This window comes from Salmo salar, chromosome ssa01 (assembly GCF_905237065.1).
Source record: "Salmo salar chromosome ssa01, Ssal_v3.1, whole genome shotgun sequence".
Lineage (NCBI taxonomy): Eukaryota > Metazoa > Chordata > Actinopteri > Salmoniformes > Salmonidae > Salmo > Salmo salar.
In genome coordinates this window covers 56,035,962-56,057,648 of record NC_059442.1, presented here as the reverse complement: position 1 = coordinate 56,057,648, position 21,687 = coordinate 56,035,962, and the positions used below count along the sequence as shown (strand labels likewise).

The 21,687-nt window shown below is 45.3% G+C and overlaps 1 protein-coding gene across 8 annotated transcripts in view; it reads left to right on the top strand.

Moving 5' to 3' along the window:
* The window catches only part of LOC106605231 (EMAP like 4), a 93,300-nt gene that overhangs the window by 43,383 nt on the left and 28,230 nt on the right, over positions 1-21,687 (top strand). For 3 of the 8 annotated variants that reach the window (XM_045719978.1, XM_014200659.2, XM_014200652.2), the window contains exons 2-5: positions 8,876-9,058; positions 17,452-17,593; positions 18,386-18,607; positions 21,205-21,345. In XM_045719978.1, coding sequence (XP_045575934.1) covers positions 8,876-9,058; positions 17,452-17,593; positions 18,386-18,607; positions 21,205-21,345 — 688 coding nt within the window. The remainder of the gene's footprint in view (positions 1-8,875; positions 9,059-17,451; positions 17,594-18,385; positions 18,608-21,204; positions 21,346-21,687) is intronic. The other 5 variants (XM_045719997.1, XM_045719987.1, XM_045720005.1 and 2 more) reach the window with 3 other exon arrangements.

Below are 21,687 nucleotides of genomic sequence, written 5' to 3'. Positions count from 1 at the left end.
TTCCCTACACCACCACCACCAGCCTTCACCATTGACACCAGGCAGGATGGGGCCATGGACTCATGCTGCTTACGCCAAATCCTGACTCTGTCATCAGCATGACGCATCCGAAATTGCGATTCGTTGAACCAGGCGATTAAAAAAATAATAACAACAATTCTCCACTCCTCAAATGTCCAGTGTTGGATCGTGTGCCCACTCAAGCCGCTTCTTGTTTTTAGCTGATAGGAGTGGAACCCGAGGTGGTCATCTGCTGCAATAGCCCATCCGTGACAAGGACCACGTGACTCACTGTCTGTAGGAGCGACCCATTTTCATGAACCGGGTACCTAATAAACTGGCCAACGAGTGTATGTCAATGGATTCATTCCAAGCAGCAGAAGTATGAGAGAGCATGTGGCAAGGGTTCAAGAAGGAAAGACAGATTCCAATAAAGAGAGGGATGGAGAGTGATGGTGCGAGAGCGTAAGATGAGGAGAGTGATGATTGACCTTGTCAATGCATGGCTGTGCTCCCACATGTCATTATGAAAGCTAAAAACTCAGACTGAAGTGTGTGTGTGCGTGGTAGCTTGTCTGTGTTTGTGCATATGTATTATTTTTTTTGCTTACTGTAATACTATCTATTGCCTGAGGCTGGGATCATGAATCTGCACATAGGTGCACACTGCTTTCCCACGTTCTCCTACTGCCCCTCCTTAATCTCCTTAATCTCTCCCTCTGTGTGTGTGTGTGCGTGTGAGAAAGGGCGCGCGTGTGTATATTTTAACACGCTGAACCCAGTCCCAATGTAGACTCCGTCCCAGCGTGTCCAATGAGATGACCTGAAGGCATGGTTAAAACAGATACTGAGTCCCGAGTGATCTCTGACACTGTCTAGCATAGTGTGTGTGTGTGTGTGTGTGTGTGTGTGTGTGTGTGTGTGTGTGTGTGTGTGTGTGTGTGTGTGTGTGTGTGTGTGTGTGTGTGTGTCTATACATGGAGATATACCTCAGGGGACAGAAGCACAAGGAATGACATGTGAATATGTAAATACAGCATGGCTGTCCCTCCTTCATTTAAAACCTACAGTATGTGAAGGAGTGAGATGGAAGGAGGGGGGGGAGTGATTCCTCCAGTAGCAAATGTCTGTCAAACACTGATAGGACAGTAACCTGGGCTGGGAGAGAGTGACTGCAAAATTATTCCACATAAAACCAGGACAAAAGAAGACTATGATTTGGGGAATTTCATGAAATGTAATCCATTGCATGTTCCTTTGGAAGAACGATTGTTGACATATATTTGACATTTTGTATCTAAAAGCATAATTGAGAAATATTTTCTCAAAGTTGGCATATTTCTGACATTTTGGCCTTACCCAGGCCTCCTTTAAGACTCCATAATGTTTCATCTGTAGGTGCAACAAAGCAACAATTGGTGTCATATTAAGCTTTACCATTTGCTCTCTAATATGAGTAGTATTTTTATTTCAATAACAATATTTATGAATATAAAAAAAAATATAAACGTCAAAAGTATCATGAATTTCTATCGGATTTCTGGATATTCTTAATACATGCGTTTCTATTTTAAATGTACGTTTTTAACCTGAGCACTGCTGTGCGAGGGATAGAGGCTAGGGACCGTGAGAGACGCAGTAACGTTAGCCAAGGCAACTCGGCTACAGCCAAGACTAGCTAACTTGTAGCAGCCACAATGTTATTTATCATCCCGTAAAACAGTGGCTGTCTTGACTGGAGTAGCCAAGCTAGCTGTAGCTAAGCTAAACAGCTACACGCTGCGCCCTCTACCCAACCCCATTCAGATAAAACAGACTACCTGTTGGTTGCTCATTTGTAGCCTAATCATTTCGCAAGTTTTTGAAATCTCACTCCACTTGCTACACATTGAACCTCTTTGCCGCTTTGATTGGCCAACATAAACAACAAGCTACACAGGTGAAAGGTACCGGACGGTAACAGATTTTTTTTTTCTAAATTAAAAACTACTGAACAAAAATATAAACGTAACATGCAACAATTTCAATGATTTTACTGAGTTACAGTAAATCAGTCAATTGAAATAAATTCATTAGGCCCTAATCTATAGATTTCACATGACTGAGCAGGGGGCGCAGCCATGGGTGGGCAGGGGATCAGATAAAAAAAGTTTAGCTCTAAAGGGCTTTATTACAGACCGAAATGCTCCTCAGTTTCATCAGCTGTCCGGGGGGCTGGTCTCAGACGATTCCGCAGGTGAAGAAACCGGATGTGGAGGTCCTGGGCTGGCGTGGTTACACGTGGTCTGCAGTTGTGAGGCCGGTTGGACGTACTGCCAAATTCTCTAAAACGACATTGGAGGCAGCTTATGGTAGACAAATGAACATTAAATTCTCTGGCAACATCTCTGGTGAACATTCCTGCAGTCAGCATGTCAATTGCTTGCTCCCTCAACTTGAGACATCTGTGGTGTTGTGTGACACAACTTCACATTTAAGAGTGACCTTTTATTGTCCCCAGCACAAGGTGCACCTGTTTAATGATCATGCTGCTTAATCAGCTTTTTTATATGCCACACCTATCAAGTGGATGGATTGTCTTGGCAAAAAAAAAAAAGCTCACTAACAGGGATGTAAACAAATTTGTGCTCAAAATAAGCTTTTTGTGCGTATGTTACATTTTTGGGATCTTTTATTTTAGCCAATGAAACATGGGACCAACACTTTACATGTTTCATTTTATATTTTTGTTCAGTGTAGATCAGTGGTTCCCATACTGTGGGACGGCTTTCTGCTGACTCTTGAAAGTTGTAATAGTAGATTGTAGGCGGTGTACCGTATGCCGGGGTATTTGGAAATAGCCACGGAATGGTTTTTAGTGTTGAAACTATTTATTTTGACCTTTTTTTTTAAATGCATTATAATATTTTTAGCTATTAAGTAAATACCTGCAGTCAACACTTTTACATTTTGCATTTCAGTGTATTTTATCTCTGATCTATAAAGATATGTAGTAAAAGTATTGTTGTAACTGTGATGTTTTGTTATTAACAAGATGGCAGTGATGGATAGCAGAGTCTCAGTAAGTATATACATTTGATTGTGTGTGTGTGTGTGTGTGTGTGTGTGTGTGTTGTGTGTGTGTGTGTGTGTGTGTGTGTGTGTGTGTGTGTGTGTGTGTGTGTGTGTGTTGTGTGTGTGGGGGGGGGTGGTGGTGTGTTCCCTGTCCATGTTTGTGTGTTGTGTGCTACCAGCTCAGTGCTGTAATACATGCTATGGTTTCACATCAAAGTCAGTATCAAAGGAAGGCTAAAGAATAGAGTCTTTAGTGAGTTTACACTGTAGCCTACACTCCCACTGAAATTCACACCCTCTGGCTGCTTGATTCAGCCCTGTATCACATCTAAGCAGGGATTTCAGTTACTCTGGATAGACGACGAATTATGTCCAATAATGAGGTCAAAGCCTTTCACCCTGCAAGGAAAGGGGGCACATGTTTTAACAGTACAGTACAATATAGACTGACGGAGAGCAAGAATGAAAAAGACAGAGAAAGACTGCTCGTCCGTGCCCAGGATTCACCCACTGAGCTCTTATCACAGCTGTGTGGATGAGCGTGAGTCTGTGGGCGCGTGCGTGTCTGTGGTCTCCCTATCAGACAAGATGAGTAGTCTCAGCACCTTAGCTCTCTCAGACCCTCTCAGCTCTTCTCTCAATGAGGAAGCATTTTTTTACTGTTAGTCTACACCTGTTGTTTTACGAAGCATGTGACTACTAACGATTTGATTTGATTGGTCTCTGTTTCGGATTGAGTGACTCGGCTCTCTGCTGGTCTCTGTGATAGTGGTCTGGTTGATAGCTTTGTACTAAGGCTTAAGCTATTTTCCCTGGCTTTGTCTTAGTCTGTTTGATGGCTATGTGTTGGATTTACATTCCATGTAAGAGTAGATTGGTGTATGGCTGTGTATTCTCTTGAGAGCCAGGTCTGCCTAAGGCTGCCTTTCTCAATAGCAAGGCTATGCTCACTGAGTCTGTACATAGTCAAAGTTTTCCTTAAGTTTGGGTCAGTCAGTGGTCAGGTATTCTGCCACTGTGTACTCTCTGTTTAGGGCCAAATAGCATTCTAGTTTTTGTTAATACTTGACACATTGAAAAGAATTATTTTTTTTTTTCTGATTTGGTTGGGTCTAATTGTGTTGCTGTCCTGGGGCTCTGTGGGGTCTGTTTGTGTCTGTGAACAGAGCCCCAGGACCAGCTTGTTTAGGGGACTCTTCTCCAGGTTAATCTCTCTGTAGGTGATGGCTTTGTTATGGAAGGTTTGGGAATCGCTTCCTTTTAGGTGGTTGTAGAATTTAACTGCTCTTTTCTGGATTTTGATAATTAGCGGGTATCGCTCTAATTCTGCTCTGCATGCATTATTTGGTGTTTTACATTGTACACAAAGGATATTTTTGCAGAATTCTGCATGCAGAGTCTCAATTTGGTGTTTGTCCCATTTTGTGAATTCTTGGTTGGTGAACGGACCCCAGACCTCACAACCATAAAGGGCAATGGGTTCTATAACTCACTATCTCTTTTTTCTTCAGAATCACGTTTATTCGCCAAGTACATTGACACAGTTTACATACATTAAATACAATATAGAAAATAGCAAAATGAGCAAATGTACAGTATAAATACACTCTTACTCTATCACTCTCTTTCTCTCTCTCTGCCACTGTGGTCTACGGCTGCCCAGCCATCTAGGGCACGGTAACTGCCCACTACCTCCGCTCACTCGGTCTGCGCGCATTCGTGTGTGTGTGTGTGTGTGTGTGTGTGTGTGTGTGTCTCATATTACTACCATTCTGTGCACATTCTTAAACCCTTTTTTTATTACCTTTATTGGCCAGAAACTGCTCTTTGAGCTTATAGTAAAGGTTAGCTTGATCTGTTAGCATCACGAACATTGTAAAAATGGTTTGGCCTTTGGATGAGCTTTTATTGTTTACCATCATTGAATCCACTTTTTGAGTTCGGGGCTAAGTGTTCTCATTGTTTAACTTGTTAATACTTTGCTCTAGACTTTTATGACTGTAGATGTTTTCTCTTTGGCACTTTTTAATTGTGACTGTGTATGCACCTTGTTTTTTTTGTGTCGGGAGGGAGTTCAAATTCCTTCTGAGTAGAGAGGAGGGTTCATCAGCACCCCTTTAACAGGCAAGCCTTAGCGATGAGGCCCTCTCACTGTCTTCACTGCAAATTAGCCCAATTCCATCCAGCAATCAGGACCTAAACCACAGCTGGGCTTGGCAGTAGCCCTGAGCATGAAACCCACTTCTCACAAATACTGAGCAGTTGAATTTTCCCTGTATTTATATTGTAGAGGCATGGAATACCTTCATACCATGCCTGTGCCATCCTGGGATATACGGTATTACCGGCAGTGCACACAAGGGACACTTTTTTGTTGTTGTTCAAACATAAAATGTCAGAATGCTAACAAATGCTACGAAGACAGCAAACCCAGCTCATACAGTTATGCAAGTATCTCAAAACACAGTTTGCAGCATGCACAAAACAAGTATTAGACCACAGGGATCTTAATTCAGGAAGGGATTGTCTCTACCACTGTTACCAAGCTTGATCTAGCACTTAAGCTAATATTAGCCCTCTGATTTACAATGAAGAGCAAGACGTTCTGGGCCAGCTGCAGCTTAACTAGGTTTTTCTTTGCAGCACTTGACCATATGACTGGACAATAATCAAGATAAGATAAAACTAGAGCCTGCAGGAATTGTTTTTTTAGATTGTGGTGTCAAAAAAGTAGAGCATCTTTTTACTACAGACAGACTTCTCCCCATCTTTACAACCATTGGATCTTTGTTTTGACCATGACAGTTTACAATCTAAAGTAACACCAAGTAATTGAGTCTCCTCAAATTGCTCAACAGCCACACCATTCATTACCTGAAAACAGCTGAGGTCTAGAACTTAGGGAATAATTTGTACCAAACACAATGCTCTTAGTTTTAGAGATATTCAGCACCAGTTTACTACTGGCCCGCCATTCCAGAACTGACTGCAGGTCTTAAGGGTTTCAGTAACTTCATTAGCTCTGGTTGCTGACGCGTAAATGGTTGAATCATCAGCATACATGGACACACATGCCCTTGGCAGGTCCTTGGTAAAAATAGAAAAGCGAAGCGGGCCTAGAGTGCTGCCCTGCGGTACACCACACTTTAAATGTTTGACATTCGAGAAGCTTCCATTAAAGAAAACCCTCTGAGTTCTTTTAGAGAGGGCTCTGATGCCATGATATGGCAGTGGTTGAAAAGCCATACAACATACATTTTTTTCAACAACAGATTATGGTCAATAATATCAAAGGCTGCACTGAAATCTAACAGTACTGCTCCCACAATCATCGTATTATCAATTTCTTAGTCATTTGTGTCAGTACAGTACATGTTGAGTGCCCTTCTCTATAAGCATGCCGGAAGTCTGTCGTTAATTTGTTTACAAAGAAATAACATTGTATTTAGTCAAACACAATTTCTTACAACTGTTTGCTAAGAGCTGGCAGCAAGCTGATACGGCTGCTGTTAGAACCAGTAAAGGCCACTTTACCACTCTTGGGTAGCGGAATGACTGGCTTCCCTCCACAAACACTTTTTCTTTAGGCTCAGATTAAAGATATGACGGATAGGAGTGGCTATAGAGTCAGTTATCATCCTCAGTAGCTTTCAAGCCCTCATGCCTGTGTTTTCCACTCTTTTTTCACAGTGGGGCCTTAGGGAAGTCACCAGATGCGACAAGTACGCCTTCACAGACAAGCAGAAATCCAACTCTGGAACTATGATATGTCTGTAGAGTATATTATGTTCAATAATATATTGAACAATTTTGCAAATCAAATGTTTTTTATATTTTCAATATTCATAAACTAGTCATTACAGAGCAAGCGTTAACTTCATATGACACAATTGTTTGCAATGTAGCACCTACAGATGAAACATTATGGAGTCTTTTCATGCATGAGTTCCAAATATCTTGGTTGCCCCAGAGTGATTGATAAAAAAATATATAACAATTATGTACTCACGGTTTCAAAATGTGATTGTTATGCAGCAGGACAGTTAACCCACGCTGCCCTCAAACCAAGCCACGCTGCCTGCTAATTATCTATAGACTGTTTCAGCTTGTCAATTTCATTTTTTTTTTACAAGTTTTATTTTCTAACAACAGTTTGAATTGAGTTGTGTTCCGCTTCCTCATTAATTCACATAGAAGTAGCCCATTTCACAGTTGCGGACAATACATGTTTGAGGCTTTACTGAGAAGAACAAACTTCTCTTTTCAACTAGAGCCTAAGCACTTCCCCAGTTTTTCCCCAGATCAAGTATGCAAACATTTACGCATCGCCAGTCAGAAAATAACTTACACATACTTTTACCCCCAGGCACATTTTCCAGCTGGCACACACATTGTCTTCAAAGTTGTTTTCCTTAAGAACATACACATGTCCAAAGTTATTACTATCAAAGTGCCTTATTACGTTATCTTTATAGTTTCTGTATATCGTGTTGCCGTTTCTACTGTAGCACAACATATGAATGTATGGAGAATAAATATTTACTGTTTTATTCTCATGTTTTCAAGTACTGGTGACAAATGATGCATTCCGATTCTTGCATATATTCTAATGGACACATGATGTGTATAAAATACTTTTTGGATGGTTGTAGTGATTATGATGAGCTAATGCTAAGTTAAATACCAGATATGTGTGGCGCCATGTTTGTTGACATCATACAATGCGTTCTGATTGTCACGTAAACGTCTGTCAGACAAAAGATGTTATAACAAAACGAGGTGAAAGGATGCTTCACTCGACTGACTTAGATTGAAACTATCGTTTCTCAGGTTTGCCAGCTCAGACCCCCTTTCCAGGGGTTTTGTTTTTATTTAGCTTATAAACTTCTCCTGTGTTCCCCCCATGTATTGATAAATCCCCCATCATAGTAATATTTCCTGTATCATATACCCCAATGATACCTTCCCCCTCCCAAAATTGGGGTCACCCAAATCTGGCAACCCTGTTTAGCTTTCACACTATGGCTAGACTAGGCAGTAGACTTGTATTTGGGGTGACGATCTCTGAGGTGATAACATTTTATTTGCTTTGTGATTTGTCAAAAAACTGTAAATGACTCATCATGCCACGTGCTCCGGTTCTTGTATACACTGTAACACGTACATTGAAGATTGCTGAGAAGTGGCCAAACTTTGACTTAGTTTTTTTTGGTTTTTTTATAGTGAATGAAATTCTTGGATGAGGGAGTTTTTGCTTGTCAAACATAAACAAACTTAATAAAATAAAATGTAGCTGCTGTTAGCTTAGCTGACGCATCTCTTTTCTAAACAATATTACATTTCTCCCTTGCCCTCACCAGAGATGTGGTACATTTAAAGTCTAGCTGTTTGGTCGCTAACTTTGTTTTTTCTGTCAGCGCAATCTGTTATTTAGACTGGTTTATAGAATGAGTTTGGCTGTGGATGTGTTCCGTGTGATGCTTGGATTATGAAGTTCACATTTGTCTTTTACAATAAAAGGTGAAATTGAGGAATAAAGTTGCAAACTTTATTTCCCATCAGTACAAAACATTGTTTCGATGCTTTCCAGACAACAATTCTGTTTAGATGCGTTTGTTGCGTCACACGTTCTGTTGCTATGGTTCCAATCACATATTTGCGATGGTACGCTGCAGGGTCCACTCAACAATGATCACAAACATGTGATCGTACACGTTAAAGGAGGCCTGGGTAAGGCCTAAATGTTTGTGTGGGTCTCTTTGGTGGGTGGATGACTAAACGTGTGTTGTCTACAGTATCTAACCCCGTCTCCTCTCTGTAGATGACAGTATCTCAGCGGCGAGTGCGTCTGATGTGCAGGATCGTCTCTCGTCTTTGGAGCTGCGGGTCCAGCAGCAAGAGGATGAGATCACCGTGATGAAGGCGGCGCTGGCAGACGTGCTGCGACGCCTGGCGCTCTCCGAGGACACGGCCACCACCGCCAAGAAACAGACTAGCACCAAAGGTAGTCAGTCACCCCTGAACCCTGAACTGTCTCTGTCGTCGCCATCACTGTCCCCATCTGAGGCACTCTCATGATTATATCTGCAATCTGCAGGTTTTTGTAAACCCTCAGATATCTCCATGGGTAGGTTCTCAAAACCTGCAAAGGACAGTTTTACAAGCACCCTCTCCCCCACCATAAGCTGATCATGCACTGTCAAATCCATCTGCACTAGCTTCTGTACCATTTACCATAACTTCCTTCCAGCAATGGAAATTCCACTTTCCCAATGGCTCGTTCAGCCCCTCTCCTCTCCCTTGCATTTCCTCACCAGGTGGTAGTTGTGGAAGAGAGCGCTATCCTGTATTCCTCCGCCTGTTTACATTAAGGAAGTTCTGTTAACAGTTCCACTCTGACCTTGACCCCCGGCTTTTATTACCCTCTCACACCTATACACAGCAACACATGATTACACATCCCATATAATCACAATCTAACACTATATTCTCAATGACAAATGTACTCTGCGCCATTTTCTCTCACACAATAGCCCAACCTCTGGTTAACACATGAACACTGTGCCATAGCCATTCCTCTCTCTGAGCTCAGTGATAAAGTGGAGGCTGATATAACCAGCCAGCATTAGGACAGAGAAGAGGGGAAGGGAATTTCATTCTCAGCTCTGAGGGAAAGAGAGCGAGAAAGAAAGTGATTGAGCTCAGTTTTAGAGAGACAGAAAGGGAGAGAAGGATATTGCATTGAGAGAGGGAGGCTGAGACAGAGGGAGGCTGAGACAGAGGGAGGCTGAGACAGAGGGAGGCTGAGACAGAGGGAGGCTGAGACAGAGGGAGGCTGAGACAGAGGGAGGCTGAGACAGAGGGAGGCTCAGAGACAGACGGAGGCTGAGACAGAGGGAGGCTGAGACAGAGGGAGGCTGAGACAGAGGGAGGCTGAGACAGAGGGAGGCTGAGACACAGAGAGAGACACGGAGGCTGAGACACAGAGAGAGACACGGAGGCTGAGACACAGAGAGAGACACGGAGGCTGAGACACAGAGAGAGACACGGAGGCTGAGACACAGAGAGAGACACGGAGGCTGAGACACAGAGAGAGACACGGAGGCTGAGACACAGAGAGAGACACGGAGGCTGAGACACAGAGAGAGACACGGAGGCTGAGACGCAGAGAGCGCGAGAGAGGCTGAGACGCCGAGAGCGCGAGAGAGGCTGAGACGCAGAGAGAGCGACGAGAGGCTGAGACGCAGAGAGAGACACGGAGGCTGAGACGCAGAGAGCGCGAGAGAGGCTGAGACGCAGAGAGCGCGAGAGAGGCTGAGACGCAGAGAGCGCGAGAGAGGCTGAGACGCAGAGAGCGCGAGAGAGGCTGAGACGCAGAGAGCGCGAGAGAGGCTGAGACGCAGAGAGCGCGAGAGAGGCTGAGACGCAGAGAGCGCGGGAGGCTGAGACGCAGAGAGCGCGGGAGGCTGAGACGCAGAGGGAGACGCAGAGGGAGACGCAGAGGGAGACGCAGAGGGCGACGCAGAGGGAGACGCAGAGGGAGACGCAGAGAGCGCGAGACACGCAGAGGGAGACGCAGAGAGCGCGAGACACGCAGAGGGAGACGCAGAGAGCGCGAGACACGCAGAGGGAGACGCAGAGAGCGCGAGACACGCAGAGAGCGCGAGACACGCAGAGAGCGCGAGACACGCAGAGAGCGCGAGACACGCAGAGAGCGCGAGACACGCAGAGAGCGCGAGACACGCAGAGAGCGCGAGACACGCAGAGAGCGCGAGACACGCAGAGAGCGCGAGACACGCAGAGAGCGCGAGACACGCAGAGAGCGCGAGACGCAGAGAGCGCGAGACGCAGAGAGCGCGAGACGCAGAGTGCGCGAGGGAGGCTGAGACGCAGACAGAGATTGTGTGTCGTGCCCATGGTCATTGGGGAGCATCTGGGTTCTGTAATTGGGCTTCAGTAATAACCACCACTCTCTCACCTATAGACAGGACTGAAGTTAGTTAGCCAGGCTATCTGCACACAATAAGACCCCCTGTGTGTGTGTGTGTGTGTGTGTGTGTGTGTGTGTGTGTGTGTGTGTGTGTGTGTGTGTGTGTGTGTGTGTGTGTGTGTGTGTGTGTGTGTGTGTGTGTGTGTGTGTGTGTGTGTGTCTGTCAGCAGGGGGCCCTGATGGTGGAACATTATCTGTGTGTATGGTAACTCTGCAGCCTTGTCCTGATATTTGACTTTCTCTAATGGAGCCAATTACTGTATATGATGATGTGAAAGTGTCTCTCTGGGCTGGGAAACCATGCATGGCTCCGTTACAATACTGCATCCTTCCTTCCTCTCCTGAGGTAACCACTGATCCAACATGTATAGAGTGAGAGCAAGGTTTCCATTTCAATGCTTTCACTTATCCAGTCACATCATATTAGAATTCCTCCAAGGAAATAAGGCCGCACTTGAAACGTATTGGAACAGGACCCTTACTGCATGTGAACGGCAGGATAGGAGTTACTGTATCGTGTGACAGCACTCGCCCGGTGCCACCCTTGCTTAGCTCTTTCGTGCCACATCCTCTACCCCCCTATCCCTCCGTCCATCATCTGTCACGCCTCCCTCCAGCCTCCTCTGATCCCTCGTTCCGGTCAGCTCTCCATTCCGCTGGTCACCTCTCATTATGACGTCACTCTCCTACTTAATAGCGTCCATCGCCATAACGACGACCCCTGGCCACCCCTTGCTGTGTGTGCGGGTACGACTCTAGTGAGTTCATCAGCACTCCTGGTACGTTGACATTGACTGATTATTATTTAGGGGTCATTGAGTTGATGTGTTACGGGATTGGCAGTTTGTCACGTACAGCTTTCTGTACTTTAACTCTGTTTTGCTGCTCTCTCGGTGCGTGGGCAGTAATCTGGGACCGAAGCAGACAGGAAGCAAAGGAAATCACATGGTTTAGTTTCTCTGCAGACACCCATGCTCTGACTTCAAAGCCAACTCTTCAGAGTATGCAAACCTCCACTGCCCCACATATATATATACACACACACACACACACACACACACACACACACACACACACACACACACACACACACACACACACACACACACAAAAGAGAGAACGAAGGCACACACACGGCCCCTTCCTGCTCTTGTTAACTTATTCAAGACCCAGAAATATCTTCCTCTCTCATTCAGTCTTTCTTTCCCCTCTATCACTTGCATTATTGGTCAGCACTGTGTCCCTTTCTCTCATTCTCATGTTTGTAAACTTCTCTTTTTCCAGCCCCCTATCTTTATCTTTCCAGCCCCCTATCTTTATCTTTCCAGCCCTCATTCTTTCCACCCTTTCCCCCAAATCTTTCTCTTTTCCAAATAATGTATTATCATGAACGAGGAAGCCAAGGCATACGAAGGTTTTCTTAGTGTGACACTATGAACACTGCAGACACACACACACACACACACAAACCTGTCAATCACATGGCTTCGATGGGAGAGAGAAACAGGTTTATGAGATCAGGAAGCCAGGTTGAGGGATGAAGACCCTCCCTCTTGCAAGGCATCAGTCGTTATTGATATGCAGTGCCTTCAGGATGTATTCACACCCCTTGACTTATTCCACGTTTTTGTTGTGTTACAGCCTGAATTCTAAATGGATTAAAAAGAGGATTTTCTTCACACAATACCCCATAATAACAAAGTGAAAACATGGTTTCACAAAGGGGCGTGAATACTTTCTGAAGTCTCTAGAATGGGATTGGTTTTGGTCGACCATTCATTACTCTCATTGACTTTCCCTCTGGCCTTGTGTACCCACATTTCCAGTCTTTCCCCAAACACACTCAGGCGGTCTTTTGTCTTGATGTTGAGGGGGAGGGGAGGAGACTGGTGAGAGGAGGATGGAGGTGGTGGGGGCTGGTGGATGGGGTAGGGAGGCCACCTCCTCCTCCTCCTCCATGCTGTGTGTATGTGTGCTTGGGGTGTAATGGGCCGTGAAACCTGTGCCTTGTGTCACTGACACGGAATCCGGCTTCCACTGGGACGCCATGTGCCCCCAAACATAACCCTGCCCCCCCCCCCCACACACACACACACATCGTAGAGAGGAAACACGTCGTTTCTACGCGTAGAATTGGCTTGCAAATTACGTCCGCCACTCTGTTCAGAGGTGCTAAGTGTTCTCGGCTGGCAAACGCTACCGTTGTGTCTGTGCCTTTTACAGAAGTGTCATAGAAGCTTCATTGGGAGGAAGGATGTTTGTTATGCTTTTTACATCTGCCTTCCCTAATCCTTCCCTTTGTTCTCCCACGGATTAGACTCTTAAACCATGTCTGTTGAGCAGTGATAATCTCATACTCCGTTGTTCAACCACTCCCCCTCCCTTTAATCCCTATATATGTAGACAGTTACTCTCCTGAAGTTTCCGGTAATAGGTTACATGAGTCGGCAACCTTTCTCGTGCGGAATGCCGATTTATCTTACCATTTCTACTGATCTGCGTGCCTGTTATGGTTTTCAGATGCACATTTACGTCTAACAGTTTCATTTCATTTATAATAAAGTCTTCGTATCTCAAAATCATTCATGTGGTTAATCGAAATTCTATCCAAATGAAAATGATACAACGCTAAAGAAGTAACTTCTGTTGCCAACTATGTAAGAATAGCCTACAACAAATAAAAACATTGCAGTCTGCAGGTAGAAAATATCCTATTAATCGCATTGGCTATGCATGGCCTGTCTCCAATGAACTTGAAACGGTGTATCAACTATCAACTTGGGTCCAGCTCACACTAGCACACGTGTAACGTTGTATAAAATATAGCGTTAGGGATAAGAACTCATCAGGTAGACTCATTTTGTGACGTTTCCACTGGATCTGAGCGTGACATTTTTCTCTTTCACGCTGAGTTGGTTATTGGAAAGGGAGAGGGCTAGAAATATTTTTCAAATACAATTGAGGAACAATTGTCATTCTCAATAGATGTAAAAACAGGACTTTGTTTGCTTACTGTTTTGAGGTGAAGAAAACATTACTTTGAAAATCTCCACTGCTCATTAGTGGTGGTGCGTTAAGCCAATCAGAAATAGCATCAGATCCCCAAATGGGCACATTTTAAGCTATATGCCTACATTTAGGTAGCCTATAGGCTGACTTCTATGCGTAATCAGGTGCATGTCCTTACTCAACATTGACAGTAGTGCTCCAAACAGAAAACTGTCTAAATTGACAAAACTCGTAAATGGAACGAAATAAATCCAAACTTAGCATAGGATGTCCACTCTGCCAATGAGAACGGTAAAAAGACTGAAATAATAATATAGTGAATGTATAAACAGAAGTGACCATAACCAAACAAACGTTGTAGATTAGAAATGATAGGAATGAACGGTAAATGTAGGCTACTATTTGATGTATGCAATGGGGACTTGATAGACACTAACAATCAAGGCAACAAATTCACACAATGAAGTTATGAAACAATGAATGTGCACAAATTGGCGGGAGAGAGAACGTTCTGGAGAGAGATGTGGATTTTAGCCACGCTCCCCTTCTTCTTGGACTGTGCCATTACGTGGCTCCGCAATGGATTAGTCTCAGCCTCTGCAATGGATTAGTTCACTGACATGGGTGTGAATCAGACAGGCGACTCGTGTGCCATTAAAAAATATATCTACAGTGGGGGAAAAAAGTATTTGATCCCCTGCTGATTTTGTACGTTTGCCCACTGATAAAGAAAGGATCAGTATATCATTTTAATGGTAGGCTTATTTGAACAGTGAGAGACAGAATAACAACAAAAATATCCAGAAAAACGCATGTCAAAAATGTTATAAATTGATTTGCATTTTAATGAGGGAAATAAGTATTTGACCCCCCCTCTCAATCAGAAAGATTTCTGGCTCCCAGGTGTCTTTTATACAGGTAACGAGCTGAGATTAGGAGCACACTCTTAAAGGGAGTGCTCCTAACTGCAGCTTGTTACCTGTAAAAAAGACACCTGTCCACAGAAGCAATCAGATTCCAAACTCTCCACCATGGCCAAGACCAAAGAGCTCTCCAAGGATGTCAGGGACAAGATTGTAGACCTACACAAGGCTGGAATGGGCTACAAGACCATTGCCAAGCAGCTTGGTGAGAAGGTGACAACATTTGGTGCGATTATTCGCAAATGGAAGAAACACAAAAGAACTGTCAATATCCCTCGGCCTGGGGCTCCATGCAAGATCTCACCTCGTGGGGTTGCAATGATCATGAGAACGGTGAGGAATTGGCCCAGAACTACACGGGAGGATCTTGTCAATGATCTCAAGGCAGCTGGGACCATAGTCACCAAGAAAACAATTGGTAACACACTACGCCGTGAAGGACTGAAATCCTGCAGCGCCCGCAAGGTCCCCTTGCTCAAGAATACATATACATGCCCGTCTGAAGTTTGCCAATGAACATCTGAATGATTCAGAGGACAACTGGGTGAACGTGTTGTGGTCAGATTAAACCAAAATGGAGCTCTTTGGCATCGACTCAACTTGCCGTGTTTGGAGGAGGAGGAATGCTGCCTATGACCCCAAGAACACCATCCCCACCGTCAAACATGGAGGTGGAAACATTATGCTTTGGGGGTGTTTTTCTGCTAAGGGGACAGGACAACTTCACCGCATCAAAGGGACGATGGACGGGGCCATGTACCATCAAATCTTGGGTGAGAACATCCTTCCCTCAGCCAAGGCTTTGAAAATGGGTTGTGGATGGGTATTCCAGCATGACAATGAACAAAACACATGGCCAAGGCGACAAAGGAGTGGCTCAAAAAGAAGCACATTAAGGTCCTGGAGTGGCCTTGCCAGTCTCCAGACCTTAATCCCATAGAAAATCTGTGGAGGGAGCTGAAGGTTCGAGTTGCCAAACGTCAGCCTCGAAACCTTAATGACTTGGAGAAGATCTGCAAAGAGGAGTGGGACAAAATCCCTCCTGAGATGTGTGCAAACCTGGTGGCCAACTACAAGAAACATCTGACCTCTGATTGCCAACAAGGGTTTTGCCACCAAGTACTAAGTCATGTTTTGCTGAGGGTTGAAATACTTATTTCCCTCATTAAAATGCAAATAATTTTATAACATTTTTGACATGCGTTTTTCCGGATTTTTTTGTTGTTATTCTGTCTCTCACTGTTCAAATAAACCTACCATTACAATTATAGACTGATCATTTCTTTGTAAGTGGGCAAACGTACAAAATCAGCAGGGGATCAAACACTTTTTTCCCCCACTGTATGTATTTGCTACTGCTCGACCTAAAATAAATCTTGGTCAACCAACAGCCTGTCGACTAATTGGGGTCAGCCCTAGTAGACAGTGTCTCCTACTCTCTCACAGCGCTCTCTTTCTCTCTCTCGCTGTCTCGCTGTCTCGCTCGCTCTCGCTCGCTCTCTCGCTCTCTCTCACACGCTCTCTCGCTCTCTCTCACACGCTCTCTCGCTCGCTCTCTCACACGCTCTCTCGCTCTCTCACACGCTCTCTCGCTCTCTCTCTCTCTCACACGCTCTCTCGCTCTCTCTCGTTCACACTCTCTCGCTCTCTCTCACACGCTCTCTCGCTCGCTCTCTCTCACACGCTCTCTCGCTCGCTCTCTCTCACACGCTCGCTCTCTCTCACGCTCTCTCGCTCGCTCGCTCTCTCTCGCTCTCTCGCTCGCTCTCTCTCACACGCTCTCTCGCTCGCTCTCTCTCACGCGCTCTCTCGCTCGCTCTCTCTCACACACGCTCTCTCTCACACACGCTCTCTCTCACACGCTCTCTCTCTTTCTCTCTCTGATACATCAACTTTCCTCCCATTGTATCCTAATGTACAGATAACAGCCAAAATAAAGTGAAACACCAACATAAAGTGTCTTAATAGGGCGTTGCCCCAACGAGCCGCCAGAACCACTTCAATGCACCTTGGCATAGATTCTACAAGTGTCTGGAACTCTATTGGAGGGATGTGACACCGTTCTTCCACAAGAAATTCCATCTTTTGGTGTTTTGTTGATGGTGGTGGAAAACACTGTCTCGGGCGCCACTACAGATTCTCCCGTAAGTCTTCAATTGGGTTGAGATCTGGTGACGGAGAGAGAGAGACACACACACACCATTTAAACCCCCTATGCTCCTTTGAGACCCCTCTTTCAAAGTCACTGAGATCTTCTAGCCTCGGTAGCCAAAATAACGGGCAACTGGGCATTTTTCTACATGACCCTAAGCATGATGCAAGGTTAATTATCTCAGGAACCACACCTGTGTGGAAGCACCTGCCTTCAATATACTTTGTATCCCTCATTTGCTCAAGTGTTTTCGGCAGTTACTTGTATATACTGCGTAGGTTTTTACTGTCCCCTCTGACTGTGTTTTCTCCTGCCCGTTGTAGGCCAGACTCCCCTGCGCGAGGCCTACTCTATGTCCTGCATCGCCAACGGCAGCTCCAGCAGCCGCAAGCCCAGCCACAGAGACCGAGACAGCTCCACAGTCTCCGTCACCAGGAAGGATACCTTCTCCTCAGCTGCCAAGAGGTACTGTACTACACACACACACACAAAGTTGCATACGCTACACACACACACCATTCAACAACAGTCATTGCACAACTCTAGACCTGCTGATATCAGATGGACAGCCATTGATGCAGAGCCTGTATTGATACATTTTTTTAGCTTTGAAACGCCACATTAATTCCTCCCAGAAAATAAACTGTTGAATGTTGATCACGTGTTTAACTTTCTCCCTTGCAGCTTGCAGTGATTCAGCAGAATAAAGCCTATACACTTCCCTGGTTCTTTCAGGACAATGACGTAGTGATGGAGTACCTGTCACAGCATTTAGCTAAGCCTATGGCTAAGCATTGCTGAGCACGTCCTCGATGAGTAACTAGATATTAATCAAATATACTGACCTCAGCTATTCACTGCCTATGCAGGAAGTTGAGGCTTTGCAGGTCTCTCAGTAGTGAAGGCTGTGGGTAGAAGTTGCCCAGATCTAGGATCATTGTACCATCAACGGTGTCCTGGTATACCCCTGTGTTTCGTTATTTGTCACTTTTTGTCCTCCTATATATGTTCCATCTGCTTGTGTCCCCTTGTACTCATGTCTCCACTGGTTGTATCCCCTTGTACCCCTGTCTCCACTGGTTGTATCCCCTTGTACCCCTGTCTCCACTGGTTGTGTCCCCTTGTACCCATGTCGCCACTGGTTGTATCCCCTTGTACCCCTGTCTCCACTGGTTGTGTCCCCTTGTACTCATGTCGCCACTGGTTGTGTTCCGCTGTTTGGTTATCCTCTGGTTGACCCCCTGGTTGTCTCCACAGCGGTCAGACAGCGGAGAGGAAAAAGGACAAGCCTCAGATGGAGGGCATCAAGGAGAAGGAGGAGGGGCCCTCCCAGCCCAACCAGGCTAACGATAAACCCTCCCCTGCCAGCCCCGTACAGCCCTCTCCGTCCCCCTCCATCTCCAGCCACCCCCCCTCACCTCACCCCCCTCAGTCCCAAAGGCAGGCCCCGGAGAGCAAGGGCACCTCCCCAGCCAAAAGGTTCCTAAGATGCCCACTTTGGTCGTCGGTCTCCCGCCCCGCCTTACCACCTTACCAACGCAATGCCCTCCGACACTCTGAATGCTCTGACTTTAGCTTTTACCTTTGACTGGTTGGCATGCTTCTTTAGATCGCTTTCATTTGAACCCATTTTGGTTATTAACCTATTCTCTCTATTCTCTATCTCTCACCTATACTTTCAGCTATCTTTCCCTGTACAGACTCAGCCACTGCAGACCTTAGCTTCTCAAACTGCATCACTTATCTTTCAGACTAGTTGTAGCACCGCTTGTAGCAAAGCCCTTTCATTCAGAGATGAGGAGAGGAATGGTTTGCATATGACCCTTCTGCACTCATCTGCAACAGTTTGAGCTCTCTCTCCATTAGGAATAGGAGAGGCCCTATCTGTCATGTACTGGCTGTGCTTCGTACCATTCAGGATACACACTCGGATGCATACACACACACACCAGCCCTAGACTCCCACACACACGCCAACACACACACGCTCCAGCCCCAGACCGACTGCTCTCACTAATCAAAGCACTGCCTTCACACTCATTACCCATAACACAGATCAATAGAAATTATTCTCAGAAACATTGAGAACCAATTAAGTTTCACAAAGAGCACCCGTGAACCCATCCCTGCCTATTAGACTGGGCAAGTGACCGGTTATTAGTCAGGGCGTCTGCTGTGCCAAGAACGCTAGCCGGAAAACTTGTCCGCTGGCAATTGTGTGTGTGTCTGTCCACCCAATCTGAAATGGGCCAGGCTTCTAAGCAGCGCAGTGCACAGTCGGGGCTCTTTCTGGGGTTGAGTATTATAGGGTGATTTTTACCTCTTAAATGGTCCTTTCCCATGCTATTCAATCCTCTGGTTGGATTGAAAGTATCAAGTGGGCTTCTATTCCTATTTTTGAAGATGTGAGTGTACCATTCAGGGCTTTTAACCAACACACAGAGTTTGCAAAACATTAGGACCACCTTCCTAATATTGAGTTGCACCCCCTTTTGCCCTCAGAACAGCCTCAGTTCGTCGGGGCATGGACTCTACAATGTAAGCGTTCCACAGGAATTCTGGTCCATGTTGACTCCAATGCTTCTCACAGTTGTGTCAAGTTGGCTGGATGTTCTTTGGGTGGTGGACCATTCTTGATACACACGGGAAACTGTTGAGTGTGAAAAACCCAGCAGCATTGCAGATCTTCACACACTCAAACTGGTGTGCCTGGCTCCTACTACCATACCCTGTTTGTGGGTAAGACGTACGAACGTACACAACCCATGTCTCAAGGCTTAAATATCTTTCTTTAACCTGTCCCCTGCCCTCCATCTACACTGATTTGAAGTGGATTTAGCAAGTGACATCAATAAGGGATCATAGCTTCCACCTGGATTCACCTGGTCCATCTGTGTCATGGAAAGAGCAGGTGTTCTTAATGTTTTGTACACTCAGTGTACGTTACCTATCTGCTGTAGAGCGATGATACTGTACCAGTACTGCGTGCGTGCGTGTAGTAGGGTTATGGAGAAATTCTGCTGAGGCAAGGTTGTTATTTTCCCGCCAAATTCCATGCAGGCAGTTAGAATAAGCATAGGATGTCTGGATGTCTTTCCCTTCCTGTCCCTGTCTCTCCCTCACCATACAGTAGATAAGGAGAGATTACAGACTCTGTAAATGTAGCAGTGTAACGTTCGTTGAACCTCCCCCAACATTCAGCCCCAGTCCTATCTGCCCCTCTGTGTCACTATGGCCCCCTGGAGGTAGAACAAAACGCCATGCAGAAGTGATAAAAAAACCAAAAACTGTTACATCTCGCAGTTTAAACCCCCTTCCTCCTCACAGCTTCACATGAAGAGTGGTGTTCTTCACGCTCGCTCTCTTTCTCTCACAATCCCTTCTCTCTCTCGCTGTTCTCTCTCTGCTCTAGCTATTCTCCAAACCTTCCATTCTTCACTTTACTTGCAGTGTGATTCTTACAGCCAAACTCACTGACCCCCTCTGTCTGCTGAAGCCTGGGAGAGGGGTTGACTTGTTCAGCCAGCCCATGTGTACTAACCTGTGACTTGGGTGGGTTTTCCCCTGTGTGCCCGGCTACAGCAGCGGGTATTGATTCTACTCCTGAGGGTTGCCTGCTACTCACCTGGGTACCTCTGAGGCACTGTATCGCTGCATTTGTGCGTGTCTGTTTCAGGTCCGGATTAACCCTAAAAAGAGGCGTACCATGAGTGAAATAATTCAATTTTAATTAAGTGCATTAAAGGTACAGCGTTTTTTTTTCATTGTCAGGTCACTTGGTGGCCTGGTCAGGTTCAAGCTCTGGGCCATACTTTTAATGTATATGGCATAAAACTGCAAACAAATTATGTAGTTCACAGTTGCACACTTTAATGCACTTTTTACAGTTCAACAAATTGAACAAATTCAAACAAATCTCCATTATCATCATGGCACTCATCCGTTCTCCAGCTTTCTTTCTGTCTAGCCAACTGTCTTTCTCTCTTCCCCTCTCTATCTGTTTCTGTGGTATAAAACAAACTGTTTCTTTTTTGTGTGCACCCTGTACGTCCCTGTGTGTGTGTGTGTGTGTGTAGGGGTCACAGTGCGAAGCGGGGCACGGGAATGGAGCGTTCACAGAGTAGTACCTGGGAGAGTGGCGAGGAGAGCAGGAACAAGCTGGTGAAGGCTGCTTCCACCTCCAAACTGCTGGCCAAGGTGGTGAAGAACGCAGACAAGTGAGTGGCTGATGGGACACGCGTCACAAATCTGATGTAAACATATGTGTGAAAGTGTAATGCAAATACGGGGACGCACAATAATTGAATTCCGGTCTATGTTTTGTACTAAGAGGTGAGACTGGCCTGCATTAGTTTATGGGGTATTCAGTATTCATTCGTTTAGGGAGAGTACCTTTTCAGATATTACACTGTCATCCAAGAATCGCCCTTTAATTCCCTATATTGTGTTCATCCAAAGTCCCTCCTTAATAGAGAACGCTGTTAAATTGGCCCAGCTGTCAGATAACCTTTACTGGTTTTGTAGTCTCAAGTCACAGTCTGACCTTATTGTTATTTCTC